Raw genomic sequence first — 17,135 nt, 5'->3', positions numbered from 1 at the left:
GCGGGAAAGGGAGGGTGTGCATATTTCCTGTGGCTGTGCTAAGGGGGTCGTGGAATTTATGGAATAATAATTATAATAATAATAATTTATTATTTATACCAAACTGTATATGGAAGCCAAACTGTTATCATGCAGGGCTTTCTGCAGTTCTGCCTCAGCAGGTTCAAGTTTTTTGTTATACAGTGGTACCTCAGGTTACATCGGCTTCAGGTTACAGACTCCACTAACCCAGAAATAGTACCTCGGGTTAAGAACTTTGCTTGAGAACTTTTTATTGATAATGATCAGCTAAATAGTTTGAGGATCTACACAACTTTGTAACATGCAGAAAACAGCAGTCTCAGAGAAACCAAAGACTGGATCTGAGGGAAGTCGGGGGGTGGGGGTGGGTGGGTTTAGCTGGAGGGGGGGCAGGAAAAATGGGGGGGAAACAAGGATGATATGTTTTTGGATAATATTTCTTGTTTTAATTTTGAATAAAAAAACTTTTTAAAAAAAGAACTTTGCTTCAGGATGAGAACAGAAATCGTGCGGCGGCATGGCGGCAGCAGGAGGCCCCATTAGCTAAAGTGGTGCTTCAGGTTAAGAACAGTTTCAGGTTAAGAACGGACCTCCGGAACGAATTAAGTACTTAACCCGAGGTACCACTGTAAATATTTTTTTATTAATTTTCAGTTAAAAACATCCCAGTTGATAACAAATCCAATCAGAATACAAACACAAGTTAATGTGCTTTCAAACCGTCTTGAACTGTCTTTCTTTGACACTTTTTGGATGTAGTAAGTAAGAGCCACCCCTCGTGGTTATAAGGCCATCTTTGACACACTTCGCTAGTACGAAAAGAATGTAAGCAAATGTGCCTAAAGGGCAGACCATACAAGAGCTAGTTTTGCCTTTGTTGTGTCCTCCAGAGACAACTGGACTCCCAGCTCCCATCAACCCCAGCTAGCTAGCGTGGTCGGGGATGATGGGAGTTGTAGTCTGGCAAATAGGCTGTGTTGGCTTCGCCTGCTTCAGACAGTTACCAATTGTATGAAGGGCTTTTTAAAAAAAGTAAATAGCAGGCCCTAACCCAGATCATAGATCCCTGTTGGTTGTGGGAATTAGAAGGGCTTTTCGCTCCTTTGCCTCATTCTGGATCGGGGCCTCCATGCCTGCTGTTTGTTGGTCTGGAAGAATAGCTAAGAGCTCCCATCGCACCCAGTGGAAACCTTTTCTCTCAGTGCAAATGACATTTGGCCTTATTTCCCTTCCTCCCAGGATCCCAGCCTGTGTTGCGCACATACATATCTCCTGCCCGCTACTTGATTTTTTTTTTTTAAGTGATCTATCAGATTGCTAATCTAGTAGAACTCTTACGTTATGCCCAGTTAAGAAATTGAGCTAAGAACCTGAAAGTCCCTGTGTCATGAATTTACTGAGTGAATGGAGCAAGTTACAGCTCCTCACCTGTGATAAGGAAGGGGATGGTAATCGTTTGCCTTCATGGCAGTGGCGTTTTGGGGAAAAGCCACATTCCCTTCCCGTTTCCCAGGGGCACACACTTCTCAAACGCTTGGAGAATTGTGGCACACTTAAGAACATTCCAACATCCACATTAGGGCAATGTTTTTTATAGGTCAGCTAAAACGTCACAAAATAGTGAACAAGCCTTCAAGTTACTCAGAGCTCTTCTTCAGGTTTGATAGCAAATAAGGCGAGGTGGGAGGGAGGTTGGCTGATGAGGAAGTCTGCATCTTGGCTGGCCTGATAAAAGCACTGCCTTAGTATGGACTTTGGACTTTTATCTAATGGGCAAACACACCTACCTTTCCTTTTTCGACTGTTAGGTCCTTTTTATAATAATACCCCTCTTAAGAGTTGCTTTAATGTCCTAACTGTGACAAGTTTTCAAGCTTATGGTGCGTTTTTGCCTGAAAGAAGCTGGTGTAGGTTGGAAGAAAGCGTAGACTTTTTCACTGAAACAGGCTGTGTGTGTGCAGAGGTGAGACCCGGCTGCTACATCATAGAAAGAAACCTGGCCTCCCTCATAGTCCAGGTACACGCCGACCTTCCACCACGAAGATCCATTTTGAGGCTCGCTATCCTCCTCTGTTGGCTCCAGACACCAGATCTTGTCCGTCAGAGAAGTGGGATCCTTGCCTTTTTGCCTTGGGATGGATTCCAAGGCCACACCAATCAACCAGTCTCCCTTGTTTTGCACCTCAACCTCCCAGTAGTGTCTTCCTGAATGGAACCCCTCTTTCGCCAGCACAACGGGAGAGTCCTGAAATATTGCTGGATAGTTCAAGGGATTCTTAAACAGTCCAAACGCCGTACGATAGTTTTGCAGTAAGAAAGTGTATTCGGGTTGAGCAGTGCCGCAGTCCAGGGTGATTGGTTCTACTTCTGATAAGCAAAGGAAAAGAACGAGTTAAATAAAATTGGGGCATCCTACCCTAGCTACATCCCATGGTAAAGGTAAAGGGACCCCTGACTGTTAGGTCCAGTTGTGGCCGACTCTGGAGTTGCAGTGCTCATCTCGCTTTATTGGCCACGGGAGCCGGCGTACAGCTTCCAGGTCATGTGGCAAGCATGACTAAGCTGCTTCTGGTGAACCAGAGCAGTGCATGGAAATGCCGTTTACCTTCCTGCCTATTTATCTACTTGCACTTTGACGTGCTTTCGAACTGCTAGGTTGGCAGGAGCAGGGACTGACCAACGGGAGCTCACCCAGTCGCGGGGATTCGAACCGCCGACCTTCTGATCAGCAAGTCCTAGGCTCTGTGGTTTAACCCACAGCGCCACCTGCGTCCCTCATCCCTGCTTAGACGGAAGCTTTTCAATAAATGGCAAAGTAACTTCTCTTCCTATATAGAAGCCAGTTCCAAACACAAATAAACATAATCAAGAAACAGAAACCAGAATGGAGATGTACTGATAGGAACAGCCTTGGCAGTCTATGGATGGCGTTTCTGGAGTCATCAGGCAGGTTTAAACCATAGCCTGACAATGTCACAGCGCCTTTCCCCACATTATACATGAATGGTTGCTGCTTGTAAACACAGCTGTACATAACAATGTCATCCCTCTGCTGAATCCTTGCAGAATGCAACCTCTGCCTCCATGCACCTAAGGACACAGAGATGCAAGGAGGAGTTCTGCTGGATCAGACCAAAGGCCCCCTTCTTCAGCATCCTGTCTTCAACAGTAGCCCAAACCACAAGCAGGCTCCGAGCATGAAACTTCCCATCATTGGTTCCTAGAGACTGGTCCCCAGCAGCGCCCTGCCTCCACATGTAGAAGTTCCACTTCACTATCATGTCCTTCATTCTGATTATCAGGTGTCCAGGATGTAAGTGGCATGTAACCAAAATACACAACCCCCACACCAGAAGGAAATATCAGCGGCCTCGGGAGAACACCAGAAGTACAGAAAAATTTTCAGGGAAGAAACCTAAGGGAGTCCCAATGAGGACTGAATGTTCATAGTGACCGCAGAATGTACATTAACTGTTTGGGGTGGGGGGAATGGAAAACTGCAGGTGGGGTGACAGGATAAATAATAATAATAATAATAATAATAATAATAATAATAATAATAATAATAATAATAATAATCTGTTGTTTTTGTTGTTGTCTTGTCACCCCACCTGTAGTTTTCCATTTCCTCCACCCATTATTATTATTATTATTATTATTATTATTATTAATACCCTGCCCATCTGGCTGGTTTCCCCAGCCACTCTGGGCAGCTCCCAACAGAATATTATTATTAATAATAAAGCGATAAAACACCAACCATTAAAAACTTCCCTAAACAGGGCTGCCTTCAGATGTCTTCTAAAAGTCAGATAGTTGTTTAGTTCCTTGACATCTGATGGGAGGGCGTTCCACAGGGCGGGCGCCACTTCCGAGAAGGCTCTCTGCCTGGAAGTGTCTGGGACTCTGAACAGCAGCACACCACAATGCAACATTTTGTTCCACTTGCCATGGCAAGTCAACAGACGTGCCACTAATCTGTCTAATTCTCTTTGCAAGCAACCATTGCCACATCTTCTGCCATAGAATTCCACGTGTTAATCACATGTGGTACGAAGAATGGTTTTCTTTCGTCTGATCTGACATTACTCTCAGTCATTCCTGAACCTCCTTTCAGTTACCTGTTCTGACGATGGATCTCATCTCGTTCCATGCTAGGTATTGCAGTGGACCCTTGAACTTGCCCAGGCAGAGTTCCCTGCAAACAGCAGAGCGGTCAGCCTGGTTTCCTACGCCCTCAGCCTCCTTTTCAGCAGGGAGCCTAGTGGGAAGAGGAGCAGAATACTAGTTACAGCAAGTGGCCATCCGCTCTCTCACATATGAAACTAGCAGAAAGACACCATACTCACTTCTTCAGGAGCTCCTGGACACCCTGGGGAGGGAGAAAGAAGGTGAGATGGTTAGGAAACTTTAATCTCTCCTTTCGTATCCTGGAAAATAACAGAATCTTGATGCACCCCGTCATCCACCCTAATCTTGCCTTCCTCAAAGCCATTAGGTCCCTCTGTCCTCCCATTGAATCATGGAGTGCTGGCTATCCTGTTTGCTAATTCTTCTTTCCTAGGGGGCCTGGGAGTGTGGGGCTCCTTTCAGCCCACAACCCTAACCAACCATACTCCCTTGCCTTCCCAAAGACGGAAGACACTCTCCAATATTCCCACCTGAATTGATGAGACACAGAGAGATGACCTCATACAGGAGACTAGATTGACACGGAAACAGATTTTCTCCAAGTCAGCTTCACACACAATCAAAGGATGTTGCGGAATCCCATGGACAAGAATGATGAGGGTAGAGCCAATGGTAAGATTTCCTCATCTATCGATTAATATTTCACCTGGGTAGACCAACACCTAGGTTGAGGGCTCCTGGCATACCGGTGCAACTCAAATATAAACACCAACAACTGGGGAACACTGGCCTGCAAGCGCTCCAATTGGAGAACAGCCCTTTACCAAAGGTGTTGTAGATTTTGAAGACGTTCAAACTCAGGGCAAAAGGGAGAAACGTGCTAAGGCATGCTTGGCAAACCCTCACCGAGATCAACTCCTGCCCGGAAACCTATGTCCCCACTGTGGAAGGATGTGTGGATCCAGGATTGGCCTCCACAGTCACTTACGGACTTATTGTTAAAACCGTGTTCATGGAAGAAAATCTTACTTGGCTACGAGTGTTCACCAAAGAAGAAGAAGCAACTCAGGTTCATGCTGCTCCAGAGAAGCAGCTCCTGCAGCACTAGCAGTGTGTCTGAAGGGGACAGGGCTGGAAATTGGGTTTTGGCCTGGTACCAAGTCACACAAGTTGCTCAGACTGAGGAGCTAGCTTGGCTGCAAGTTTTATAGGGTTAATTGTTCCCACACTGGCTTTTGGGGTTCTAGAATCATGAAACTGGAAGGGGCCACGAGGGGCATCACTCCTCCTGCGTTGACTCCACCTACCTAAATGCCAGTCCTTGCTCCAAAGAGTCTTGGCCCTCCCCCCATTCTGAATCCTTAACCTATTCTGTGTGATTGGTTATAGACAGTGATGTATTCAGCTGATCGCCAAAGAATGGATGCTTTTGAATTCTGGTGCTGGAGGAGACTCTTGAGAGTCCCATGGACTGCAAGAAGATCAAACCTATCCATTCTGAAGGAAATCAGCCCTGAGTGCTCACTGGAAGGACAGATCCTGAAGCTGAGGCTCCAATACTTTGGCCCCCTCATGAGAAGAGAAGACTCCCTAGAAAAGACCCTGATGTTGGGATAGATGGAGGGCACAAGGAGAAGGGGACAGAGGAGGAGATGGTTGGACAGTGTTCTTGAAGCTACCAACATGAGTTTATTTCCTTGACATCTGATGGGAGGGCATTCCACAGGGCGGGTGCCACTACCGAGAAGGCCCTCTGCTTGGTTCCCTGTAACGTCATTTCTCGCAGTGAGGGATCCACCAGAAGGCCCTCAGAGCTGGACCTCAGTGTCTGGGCTGAACAATGGGGGTGGAGACGCTCCTTCAAGTAGTCTCATTCCATGATGACTCTCTGCCCTACAGTGGAGGGCACGGACAAGGGAAATCTGGAAGATGGGTTGAGAGCATTGTCAGTGTGGGTGCCTTGACAGTTGACTCTGAGAATGCAGGAAGGCCTAACAATCCTTATACTGAAAGGTGTAGCAAAGGCTGTTATTTAGATGTTTGTATGTTGTATACTAACATGAGTTTGACCAAACTGTGGGAGGCAATGGAAGACAGGAGTGCCTGGCCTGCTCTGGTCCACGGGGCCACCAAGAGTCGGACACGACTAAACAACAACAAACGTTTGTTACTAACAACGAAGGCAGCATCAAAAGCTCTTAGCAAAGAAAACGCAGCAATTTAGATCACTTTGCTGAAACATCAAAATAAATTTCAAGTGGAAACCAACAACTATCCAGTCCAAAATTTTCTGGGAAACCCTCTGCAATGGTTACACTAAAGAGGGGCCAAGGTTTTGGCCTCACCAGGAGGAAGGCAGCTGAATCCGTCTGCTCCATTTTGGCCTTTCCCTGGCTCATCATCTCTCTGGCTGCAGACAGGCCCTCCCGGATGTCCCAGAGATGCATCACCATGTTCACGTGTGCAGCGTTTTCATCCTCATCTAGCTGGGCCAGTACTGCATCTTTCCTCTGGCTCAGGAATCGCTGCAGCTCAGCGAAGTCGTCCTCAATCGCCTTGCGAAGGGAATCAGCTGAGTTCTGCAATGGAAAGAAGTTCCACTGGGAGGTTTTTGTGGTGGAGGAAGTGAGAACCCAGTTAGCCGTTCAGTGAGAAGAAACAAATGAATCGAAATATACCTTGTAAAAATGAGGGGTTGTTGCTAATCCAGGCCCCCTCACAAGCCCAACTTGGCCACATCCCCATTTAATGGTCTCCTTGCTTTTCAGTGGCAGGCGATGGTGCCATCCTTCAGCTGGGAGCCAAGCTCAGCTCCCACCCATAGTGGGTACCTGCCATTTTGAAGTAAACCCGATGTAAAATGAACTTTTCAGTTTTATACAGTCCAGGCAAGAAGATTTAGTAGGTCTATAGCAGGCATCCCAAACCTGCGGCCCTCCAGATGTTTTGGCCTACAACTTCCATGATCCCTAGCTAAAAGGACCAGTGGTCAGGGATGATGAGAATTCCCATCATCCCTGACCACTGGTCCTGCTAGCTGGGGATCATGGGAGTTGTAGGCCAAAACATCTGGAGGGCTGAGGTTGAGGAAGCCTGGTTTGGACCCTTTTCAAAAGTGCCACTTTTGAAAAGAAGCTAAACTAAGCTCCCATCCATGGTGGCTGCTCACCATCTTAAGTCCCCAAAATGCAATGTCCCTGCCTATAGACACAAGAACAGGCCTTCTCTGTCATGTCTCTCCCTTTGTGTAATGCTCTCCCCAGGGAGGCTTGCCTGACTCCTTCATTGCATACCTTTAGGCACCAGGCAAAATAATAATAATAATAATAATAATAATGTCTATAACCAGGCCTTTGGCCTTTAACTATCTGTGGCCTTTTAGAAGTGGGTGGGATGTTTTTAATGAATTCTTTCCTTGGTTTTAATGTATCTATGTGGGCTTTTCTGTTTGGTTGTTAAGTCGTTTTGGGTTGCCTTGGGCAAGATAAAGTGAATAAAGGAATATAAATAATAATAATAATAATAATAATAATAATAATAATAAGAAGAAGAAGAAGAAGAAGAAGAAGAAGAGGAGGAGGAGGAGGAGGAGGAGGAAGAAGAAGCAGCTAGGAATTATTTCCTCTTACTCTCAAGGAACGTATGTTTTCTTCTTGACATCCTTCCTGTTGCTCTTGTTGTTTAATTCTGGTTTCCAGGCAACCCAGAACCTTGTCCAGCTTCCACTATGGGAGGAAGAAGAGTTTGTGAAATTAGGCAGGTCAGGGAACCTGCCATGTCCCCCAGCGTTGTTTTTCTCTATTTACTTTTATTATTTTTGTTCTGCGTTCCAGGATTGCAGATATTCAATGAAGAGCAGGTTATAAATACTGCAAATAAATAAAATGCCACCTCCTTAACTTTTCTTCTCTGAACTAAACAGCCCTAAGTGTTGTAACCATTTCTCACAGAGAAGTTCCTCCATCCCTTTAAACATGTTGATTGCCCTTCTCTGGAACAATGCAGGGCTGCCTTCAGATGTCTTCTAAAGGCTGTCCAGCTACTTATCTCCTGGGCTCAGCGGGGGGTCACATAACTCCATACCCTCCAACATTTCTCCCATGAAAATAGGGACGTTCTAAGGAAAAGTGGGACATTCCGGGATCAAATTGGAAACCGGGATGGCTTCCGCAAATACGAGACTGTCCCTGGGAAATAGGGACACATGGAGGGTTTGTTATTATTTAATAACAAATAATGAGATGCCCGTTTACACCACAAAGAACTCATAACCCACCTACTTTCAGCAACCAGAAACATCATAAGCAGACACTGGAGAGACCTGTCACGGGTAAGCATGGACCAATGGTACCAAATAGTATGGGAAACAGCCTTACTAGAAAAATTAACCAATAAACTGAAACTGACAAATAGAAGACGACGCCTTCACCCTGGTATGGCTCCCTTTTATCACATACACAGTCCAACAAGACAATGACAATAATCCACCAACAGCCTACAAATCAATATGGCTAACCTGATCCAAAACACCCACCCACCCCACTCACACATGAAAACAAAGATCACCACAGCCAACCACAAATGAATAACCACAACCTAGGCCAACCCCAACCTCTCTCACCACCAAAGGAACACAAGTGAACAGCAGAGAACCTGCACAAGCGACGCTGACACAAAACCCCACATATATTAAGTAAAATAGAAACATCGCCACCCGATCCCACCCCCACTCACCTTTCACCCCTCCACCTCTTTCCCCCTTTTCTTCCTAATGTTTCAACAAATGAAGGTAAAGGTAAAGGGACCCCTGACCATTATGTCCAGTCGTGGCCAATTTGGGGGTTGCGGCGCTCATCTCGCTTTATTGGCCGAGGGAGCTGGCTTCCAGGTCATGTGGCCAGCATGACTAAGCCGCTTCTGGCGAACCAGAGCAGCGCCCAAAAATGCCGTTTACCTTCCCGCCGGAGCGGTACCTATTTATCTACTTGCACTTTGATGTGCTTTCGAATTGCTAGGTGGGCAGGAGCTGGGACCGAGCAACGGGACCCTGTTGCGGGGATTCGAACCACCGACCTTCTGATCGGCAAGCCCTAGGCTCTGTGGTTTGGAGACCACAGCGCCACCCGCGTCCCTCCTCAACAAATGAAACTGATCTGTAAAAAATGTTACTGGGAAAAACGAGAGAGACATTGCACATACTTTTGTAAACCAAGAAAATCTTTAACAACAACAGCAACAAATAAGGAGGAGTTACCTTCCCTTTCACAACACCGCCTGAACCAGCTGTTGGAGGGCAATTGCCTCACTTTCCTTAAAGCATCCCCAGTCTCTTGTTGCATGCTTACCTTGTACTGCTCAGCAGCGTCTTTCAAGGAGCTGAACTTGTGTCCGGCGTGGGCAGGCGAATCCACACAGCACAAACAAACGGGGTCCTCATCGGTGAGGCAGAAGAGCTGCAAAGTGCGACCGTGTTTTGCGCAGAGCAACCCCTGATCAGCACCTGGGCTGCTTCTGCCTGTCGGCGTCTCTCCGTAATTTTCTGGGTCTTCTCGCGCTTTCTTCTCGGGGACCTGCTCCTGGGCCTCTCTTGCCTTTTGGGCCAAGTTTCTCAGCAAGTGATTGGGTGTGAAATGTCTGCCAGGACAGGGGGCCCGGCAGTCAGGGCAGCTAGGAGCTCCCCCTTGGCTGTCCCAGGAGGAGGTGATGCATTTCTGGCAGAAGCAATGCCCACATCGAAGCAGCACCGGCTCAGTAAACACGTCGAGGCAGACGGAACAAGTCAGATCTTGCTGAAAACCCTCGGCCATCTCTGCTGACAGGAAAGTGGCTGCTACAGATTGCAGAGTCCAGTTTCGCTTTCTTTTCTCTAGTTCCTCCTTTTGCTTCTCTCTTGTTGCTTAAAGGAGCCACACCTTAGAGGTGGAGCAAAGTGACCTTTGCTGTAGCAATTTGAGGAATAACAAATTGCAATAACAAAGAGGCACTTCTCCCGCCCCCCAGGGTTTAAAATGGTTAACTCTGAAATCAGCTGAAATTTAGGTCTTCTGTGTACTTTTAATGACCTTGTGCAGCTCTCAGCCTGTTTTGAGTCTGCTGCTGCTTTTGTTGAGGGTGGGCGTTGAATTTTTATTCTGGGATTTGTTTACTGTTGTATGGTGCCATGCTTTTATCATTAAAATGTAGCCTTTCGGTTGTCTGCAAGCCGATCAGAGATTGTTGGCATTCACCTGTCTCTGTTAATTAATAAAATTAACTAAGGGGACATGGGGTTTTTACATTGCAGATACAGCCCTGCCATGTGCCAGCTTTGAGGCAGAATTAACTACTAAATCAGGTGGCGCTGTGGGTTAAACCACTGAGCCTAGGGTTTGCTGATCAGAAGGTCGGCGGTTCGAATCCCCACAACGGGGTGAGCTCCCGTTGCTCGGTCCCTGCTCCTGCCAACCTAGCAGTTTGAAAGCACGTCAAGGTTCAAGTAGGTAAATAGGTACCGCTCTGGCAAGAAGGTAAACTGCCTTTCTGTGTGCTGCTCTGGTTTGCCAGAAGCAGCTTAGTTCTGATGGTCACATGACCCAGAAGCTGTATGCTGGCTCCCTTGGCCAATAAAGCGAGATGAGCGCCGCAACCAGAGTCGGTCATGACTGGACCTAATGGTCAGGAGTCCCTTTACCTTTTTAATACTGCTTTTAAAAGAGATATTTTGTGTTTTGTATTCAGTGGTCTGTGTTTGCCTGAGCTTGAGTCTGGACTAATGATTCTGAGAACACCCCCCCCCCCGTTCTGATTCAATACATGATATCCAATCACAGAACATTTCAGGATTTGGGCCTCTGCCATTGGCTTTTAAACTCTGAGTCATGATTCGCAGCTTGAAAGTTTAGACAGCCAATCATGTTGGGAGTGGGAGTGGCCCAGGACTTCAGAAATGTATATAAGCAGTTGCTTTGCCCCTGTTGTCAGTTATTTTGTACACAAGGAAGGAGTGATATGTACTGCAGGAGTTGAAATGTCCTTGATGACAGTAAGGATGCAAAACCATATTGCCCTTTACAGTGGTACCTCGGGTTAAGTACTTAATTCATTCTAGTAGTCCGTTCTTAACCTGAAGCACCACTTTAGCTAATGGGGCCTCCTGCTGCCGCCACAGCACAATTTCTGTTCTTATCCTAAAGCAAAGTTCTTAACCTCAAGCACTATTTCTGGGTTAGCGGAGTCTGTAACCTGAAGCGTATGTAAGTGCGAATGGTATGAACTGTAAATGGAGGAAGGGTGTGCATTGTAATAGATACTGCGATCCTTCTGAGATATTGGAGGCTTGGGTGTCGGAAGATCGTGTTTCCTCCTCCCTCCCCATCCCCTTTTCCTTGTGTGTTGTGTCTTTCGGTCTGTGTGCCTGTAGAAAGGGACCGTCTCAATTGACTGTCACTCTGGTAGCCTTTCTGGTTGTAAAGCAGAATAAAAATGCTCTAGATATATAAACTGGCTTAAATCCAGTAAAAGCCAATATGCCGGGTCGCCTTCAAAATTCAGTAACACTCTCATAGGTTTCAAAAATTATTGGTTTCCTACAAACAGCTTCAGCTATTTATTGGTTTATCCACGGAAAGGGCTAAAGGAGAAGAGATTGGTAGAAACCCTCAATAGAAACACAATTATGTACAGTATTGCTAGATGAACACAGCAACTTTATTGAGGATTGTTTGCAAAGGTACATAGTTGAATACACCAAATACAGCTTTCCAGAAGTCTTCTCCCAAATGATGCAGCAGAGGAGGGATTCTGATATGCACTGACCTGTTCCACACCTCGACTCATGACCGGATTGGACTTTAGCTATCCACTGGATTTTGATGTCGTTCTCAACTGAAAGAAATGTTATCAGACTGCATATCTGGAGAAAATATGTTGAGAAATGTGCTTATGTTGAGAGAAAAACGTGTTCAAAAATACACTTTTAATTGGGAAGGCAGGGTGGATAAAAATTAATGATTTTTTAAATTTAAATTAGATTTTTTAAATAATATGCCTTTGGAGGAAAAAGCTTTCTAAAGATATTTTTCTATATAAGTTACATTATAGTCCGAAGGCTATTCATCCGGAAATAAGGATTTGTTTTAAGTTTTTCATGCGTGCTAAAACTGTCTATGTTGTTGTTGTTTTTTAATTGTTTAATCGCATCAGTTAACAAACATGGATACATATGCTATAATGTTATTGTTTTAGTTAAGTAAATTGTTATTAAGGAAATGATTATTTTTCTCCTTCCAATAAAGTACAGCAGAAAAGTTGTCCAAATACAAACAGTTAATTATGAAATTATTGTGGGGTTTAATAAGTTATCTGTCTATGCATTTCTAACAGTATAACCAAATCAGTAATTTTTGGTATAACTGTAAAAAACTACTCTGAAAATTTTTCATTCCAAAAATGAAACCTTCATCTGGATGTAAATATTAAGATTATACTAGCAAGACTGAGACTTTCTGTTAAAAGAAAAGAAAAAATCTTACTGTCTAGTGATTTAAACCATGATTAATCATTTAAACTGATTTGATTTAAAACAAATCCACCCTGTAGAAGGTAATGCTAATGTGTGAGTGCAAACCCTATAGTGTGGGATGGTGGTTGTTGAAAGCGGATCTTGCAAGACAGCAGCGTAGGTGGAACATGTCTGATTCTGCACATTTTCTGGGATCTGCATTCCTCCAACTTGAAATTTCTTGCAACACGTCATTTTTGCCAGTTCCCGGTCTGCTGACACCACCAGCACCTATGGACAAAGCAGGGACAAGTGTCATTCATTTGATTTATAGGAAATAAAAGAGCTACATGCACACCAAACTCTTGCAAACAGGAGAGCTACCCCTTATCTCCAGGTGTGATGAACATTTCTTAGCCTGAGTGCCACATTCCCTTCCGCTTCACCTGAGTAGCGGGAGAGGGAGGAAGAGGCAAAATTGTGTGCAGCAACCAGTGTAAATATTACCTTTGTACCTTAAGCTCATAACCTCTATCCTCCATGCAGAAAAGCAAGAGGCAGTTGCAGAGTTGCAAGGCAAGTGAGAAGAGTGGCCTGGAGAAAGCTCCAAGGGCCAGGTACAGAGCACATTTCATTTTTACTATAACCCTCACCGTCCTGTTTTGCTACAACTTCCAAAGTGGTAAAAACAAGAACCTTTGTTTAATATCCTGCCCTTCCTCCTGAAGTTTTTTTTTTTAAAAAATAACAACGTATAGAGAGAAAAAATACGTTTGTGGTTTTTTTTAAAAAAAAATACTTCAGGAGGAAGGGCAGTTGGGAAACATTGCTTTAAGAAGAAGAAGAAGAAGAAGAAGAGTTTGGATTTGATATCCCACCTTTCACTCCCCTTCAGGAGTCTCAAAGCGGCTAACAATCTCCTTTCCCTTCCTCCCCCCCAACAAACACTCTGTGAGGTGAGTGAGGCTGAGAGACTTCAAAGAAGTGTGACTGGCCCAAGGTCACCCAGCAGCTGCAGGTGGAGGAGCGGAGACGCGAACCCGGTTCCCCAGATTACGAGACTACCGCTCTTAACCACTACACCACACTGGCTCTCTTTAAACGACTGAAACAAAATGCACGACAGAATTCAAATACTTGGCATGCAGCACAGAAAACTGTAGGAACAGAGGATCCAGGAACAGTCCAGAGTGGTAGCCAGCCCTGTACAAAATAGCCTCCATCCCAATTAATCTGCCTCCAGTTCTTACGTGCCAACACATGGGAGAGTACAGGCACGCCTTTGTGGGAGGGTTCGCACACACAAATTTCTCAAGTCATCAGGAAGCTGAAAATGTAGTTGTCCCCTCTTGGGAGGTACCCACCCTCTCCCCAGAGCTGGCTGAACTGCTGTGACTTCACATCATGTTCTTAAACACCCTAAATAACTGGGTAGAGAGAGAGGCCAGTCGCAGAAAATCAGCATATCTTCCAGGCGCAATGTGAGGGGATGTCCAACCAAGCTTTAAGTCAGCAGTGGGGAACCTCTGGCCCATGAGATTTCTGCCCCAAAGCCACACCCACTTGCCCCACATCTGATGTCATCCAATCACCTTCTAAATGCGGCCCGCGGATTTTTACATGAGTGGAATGTGTCCTTTTATTTAAAATGCATCTCTGAGTTATTTGTGGGGCATAGGAATTCGTTCACCCCCCCCAATATAGTCCAGCCCCTGACAAGGTCTGAGGGACAGCGGACCAGCCCCCTCTTATCAGGAAGTCCATTCCATGCGATATAGGAACAAGGCCTTTAGTGTGGTGGCACCTACCCAGCCTTCAAATATGATAAGCCAGCTGATAAACCTTGGCGCTGCACAATTACCTTTCCAGAAAATGATGCAACTTGAAATGTCAAGAAGGCCGAAGCTCTTTTGAGCCAGACGATGTGGTCTACACCAGCTTTTCCCAACCTGGTGCCTCCCAGATGCTGTTTGCAACTCCCATAACCCTCAACCATTGGCTCTGCTAGCTGGGTGGGAGATCACAGCGTCGTATATTCGGAAGGGACCCTTTGGGTCATCTAGTCCAACCCCAGGGCGATGCAGGAATCTGAGATAAAGTATCCCTGACAAAGATGGCCATCAAACCTCTGCTTTAAGGACCTCCAAGGGAGGAGAGCCCACCACCTCCTGAGGGAGTCTGTTCCACTGTCAAACAGCTCTTACTGTCAAGTCATTTGAATCCACTGGTTCGGGTCCCACCTTCCGGAGCAGGAGAAAACAATCTCCCTCCACTTTCCACGTGGCAGCCCTTTGGGTATTTGAAGATTGGCTATCATCTTTCCTCCCAGTCCGACAGCATCCGGAGAACACCAGGTTGGGGGACGCTGATCTTACGCTTAACTGTCTGAAACTCTCCAAGGTTGCAGAACAGGTATCTTTCCTAGCCCTTACCTGGAGAGCTGCCCTTACCTGGGATCTTTCGCGCGCTTCAAAAAAAGCACGTGCTCTCCCCACCAGGGCGGAAGAGGCAAGCGCACATCCGCAAGGCTCAGGTTACCTAGGCAGGTTTGCGCCGTGGCGCTCGGCAGCCAAAACCAGCCCCGAAGGCGCGCGTTTAAGAAAGAGCTAAGCAGCGAGTCCTCGTGAAACTTTCCGATCCCTCCATCTACTAACACGGGATTTTTTTTCTCTCTCTCCGTATAACTGCTAAAGGAGCAGGAGCGTTGCTAAACTGTAAGAGGTGGCGAGATCCCAACCGGGAAAACCAGCTGCGCCCTGCGCATTTGGGGCTTACCCGGAAACCTCGCAGATCCATCCCGGTGGTGGGGAGCCTTACCTGCCCGATCCGCTGAATTAAGGGGGCTTAAAGTTAGCCTAAAAAGGCTCCCGTGCAAGATTCCTAGGAGGCGCCCCAGGCCCCCACCATCCCCAGCTGCGCGCCCGCCCGCCCGGCGCATTATCCGATCCGTGGCAAGTCTCCCGCGCAAGGAAGGTGATGGATTCCCTCCTTTGCCAATATACACACCTGGCCAAGCCCGCCCGAGATCGAAGCGCCGAAAGCGCAGCCTCCCGCTCCTCCTCCATGGCTGGGGCTGCAAAGCATGCTGGGGATCCTCTTAGCATGCCCAAATTGAATCGCCTCCGCTCTCATTGGCTGCCAGATCCCGGAATCGAGGTGTGTGTGTGGGGGGGGGAGTGGGGCGGAGCTGCTGCGTCCGCGTGGCTTCTTCCCCGCAATGGAGCAGGGGCGCGTGCCCGAAGCGCGTTCACTGCGAAGGAGTGCGCACCGCAAAAGCGCAGAACTGTGCAGGGGTCCGAGAGTCATCTAGACCGACCCCCTGCAATGCAGGAATCTCAAGGAGATCACGCACGACACGTGGCCACCCAAGCTCTGCTTGAAAACCTCCGAGGAAGGAGAGGCTGTCGCCCTTCCAGGAAATTGGTTTCATTGTGTTTTTCCTGATGTTTAGTCGGAATCGCTTTTGGCACTTGGATCCGTATTTGAACTGGACCAGCCGTGGCAGGTCTGTTGCAGCAAAAGCCTCTGAGCCTTGCGGAATGGGCGCTATTAATTGCCTTTAATGCTATTAATGGCCACTTCCTGAATTGCTTTTACCTCTGACCCCAACGTTTATAATTCACCCAGCCACGCGTGTATCCTGTATATCTGAATCATCTGATTCAGTACACTCGCTAGCCTGCAATAATAATAATAATATTTTTCCCCAACCCCAATTTTATTCCCACAACAACCCTGTGAGGTAGGATGAGAGATGGTGACTGGCCCAAGTTCCTGAAGTAAGCTACATGGCTGAGAGGAGATTTGAACCCTGGTCTCCCAGGGCCTAGTCCAGCACTCTAACCACTATGCCACACTGATGTAGTAATCCATTTGTTTATTTTATCAATAAATATATATTTTAAATAATAAATATCTGCACTGTATCAGAGCGGCTGGGGAAACCCAGCCAGATGGGCAGGGTATGAATAAATAAAGGTAAAGGGACCCCTAAACATTAGGTCCAGTTGCGGAAGACTCTGGGGTTGCAGCGTTCATCTCGCTTTATTGGCCGAGGGAGCCGGTGTACAGCTTCCGGGTCATGTGGCCAGCATGACTAAGCCACTTTTGGCGAACCAGAGCAGCGCATGGAAACGCCGTTTACCTTCCCACCGGAGCGGTACCTATTGATCTACTTGCACTTTGACGTGCTTTTGAACTGCTAGGTTGGCAGGAGCAGGGGCCGAGCAACAGGAGCTCACCCCATCGCAGGGATTCGAACCACCAACCTTCTGATCGGCAAGTCCTAGGCTCTGTGGTTTAACCCACAGCACCACCTGCGTCCCAATAATAATGGATTTAGGACTGGCCCATTGATGGCTAATGTTGTTGCCTCCAGTTTGACTTGCAGAGTTCAGTCCTCAAGGCGTCTGAAGCCTCGTCAGCTCCTTGGCTAAAATGGGAAGGGGTTCTCTTAAATTCCACCACATAAATACACAAAGCCAGGGGGCTTTGAAATGAGACT

The 17,135-nt window shown here is 46.7% G+C and overlaps 1 protein-coding gene and 1 long non-coding RNA gene across 3 annotated transcripts; both read right to left on the bottom strand.

Annotated features, from left to right (window-relative positions):
* Nucleotides 1–446: 446 nt before the first annotated feature.
* On the bottom strand, nucleotides 447–10,114 carry LOC309364824 (nuclear factor 7, brain-like). 2 transcript variants are annotated; one of them, XM_081902755.1, is made up of 6 exons: nucleotides 9,498–10,114; nucleotides 7,782–7,877; nucleotides 6,498–6,731; nucleotides 4,371–4,393; nucleotides 4,143–4,282; nucleotides 448–2,388 (listed from the first exon to the last, which is right to left on the bottom strand). In XM_081902755.1, the coding sequence occupies exons 1-6, from the start codon at nucleotides 9,957–9,959 to the stop codon at nucleotides 1,874–1,876; spliced, it is 1,470 nt and encodes a 489-aa protein (XP_081758881.1). In that variant the 5' UTR covers nucleotides 9,960–10,114; the 3' UTR covers nucleotides 448–1,873. The 2 variants fall into 2 exon arrangements, with proteins under 2 accessions (XP_081758882.1, XP_081758881.1); XM_081902756.1 differs by lacking the exon at nucleotides 4,371–4,393 and having other exon boundaries at nucleotides 447–2,388; nucleotides 4,143–4,305.
* A 1,702-nt stretch (nucleotides 10,115–11,816) lies between these two features.
* On the bottom strand, nucleotides 11,817–16,324 carry LOC309365296. Its single transcript, XR_014165976.1, has 2 exons — nucleotides 15,638–16,324; nucleotides 11,817–12,922 (listed from the first exon to the last, which is right to left on the bottom strand). It is a non-coding gene; the product is annotated as an uncharacterized lncRNA (long non-coding RNA).
* Nucleotides 16,325–17,135: the final 811 nt, after the last annotated feature.

Source organism: Podarcis melisellensis (genome assembly GCF_964234715.1).
Source record: "Podarcis melisellensis genome assembly, chromosome: 2".
Taxonomy (NCBI): domain Eukaryota; kingdom Metazoa; phylum Chordata; class Lepidosauria; order Squamata; family Lacertidae; genus Podarcis; species Podarcis melisellensis.
The sequence above is the reverse complement of the archived record's forward strand: the minus strand, read 5'-3'. Positions and strand labels throughout refer to the sequence as shown.

Coding starts and splice junctions, on each gene's coding strand:
- LOC309364824 (XM_081902756.1), bottom strand. CDS start 9,959: ATGGCCGAGGGTTTTCAGCAAGATCTGACTTGTTCCGTCTGCCTCGAC. Junction 7,878..9,497: donor ACGCTGCTGAGCAGTACAAG/GTAAGCATGCAA, acceptor TTCCTCCCATAG/TGGAAGCTGGACAAGGTTCT. Junction 6,732..7,781: donor AAAACATACGTTCCTTGAGA/GTAAGAGGAAAT, acceptor TTTCCATTGCAG/AACTCAGCTGATTCCCTTCG.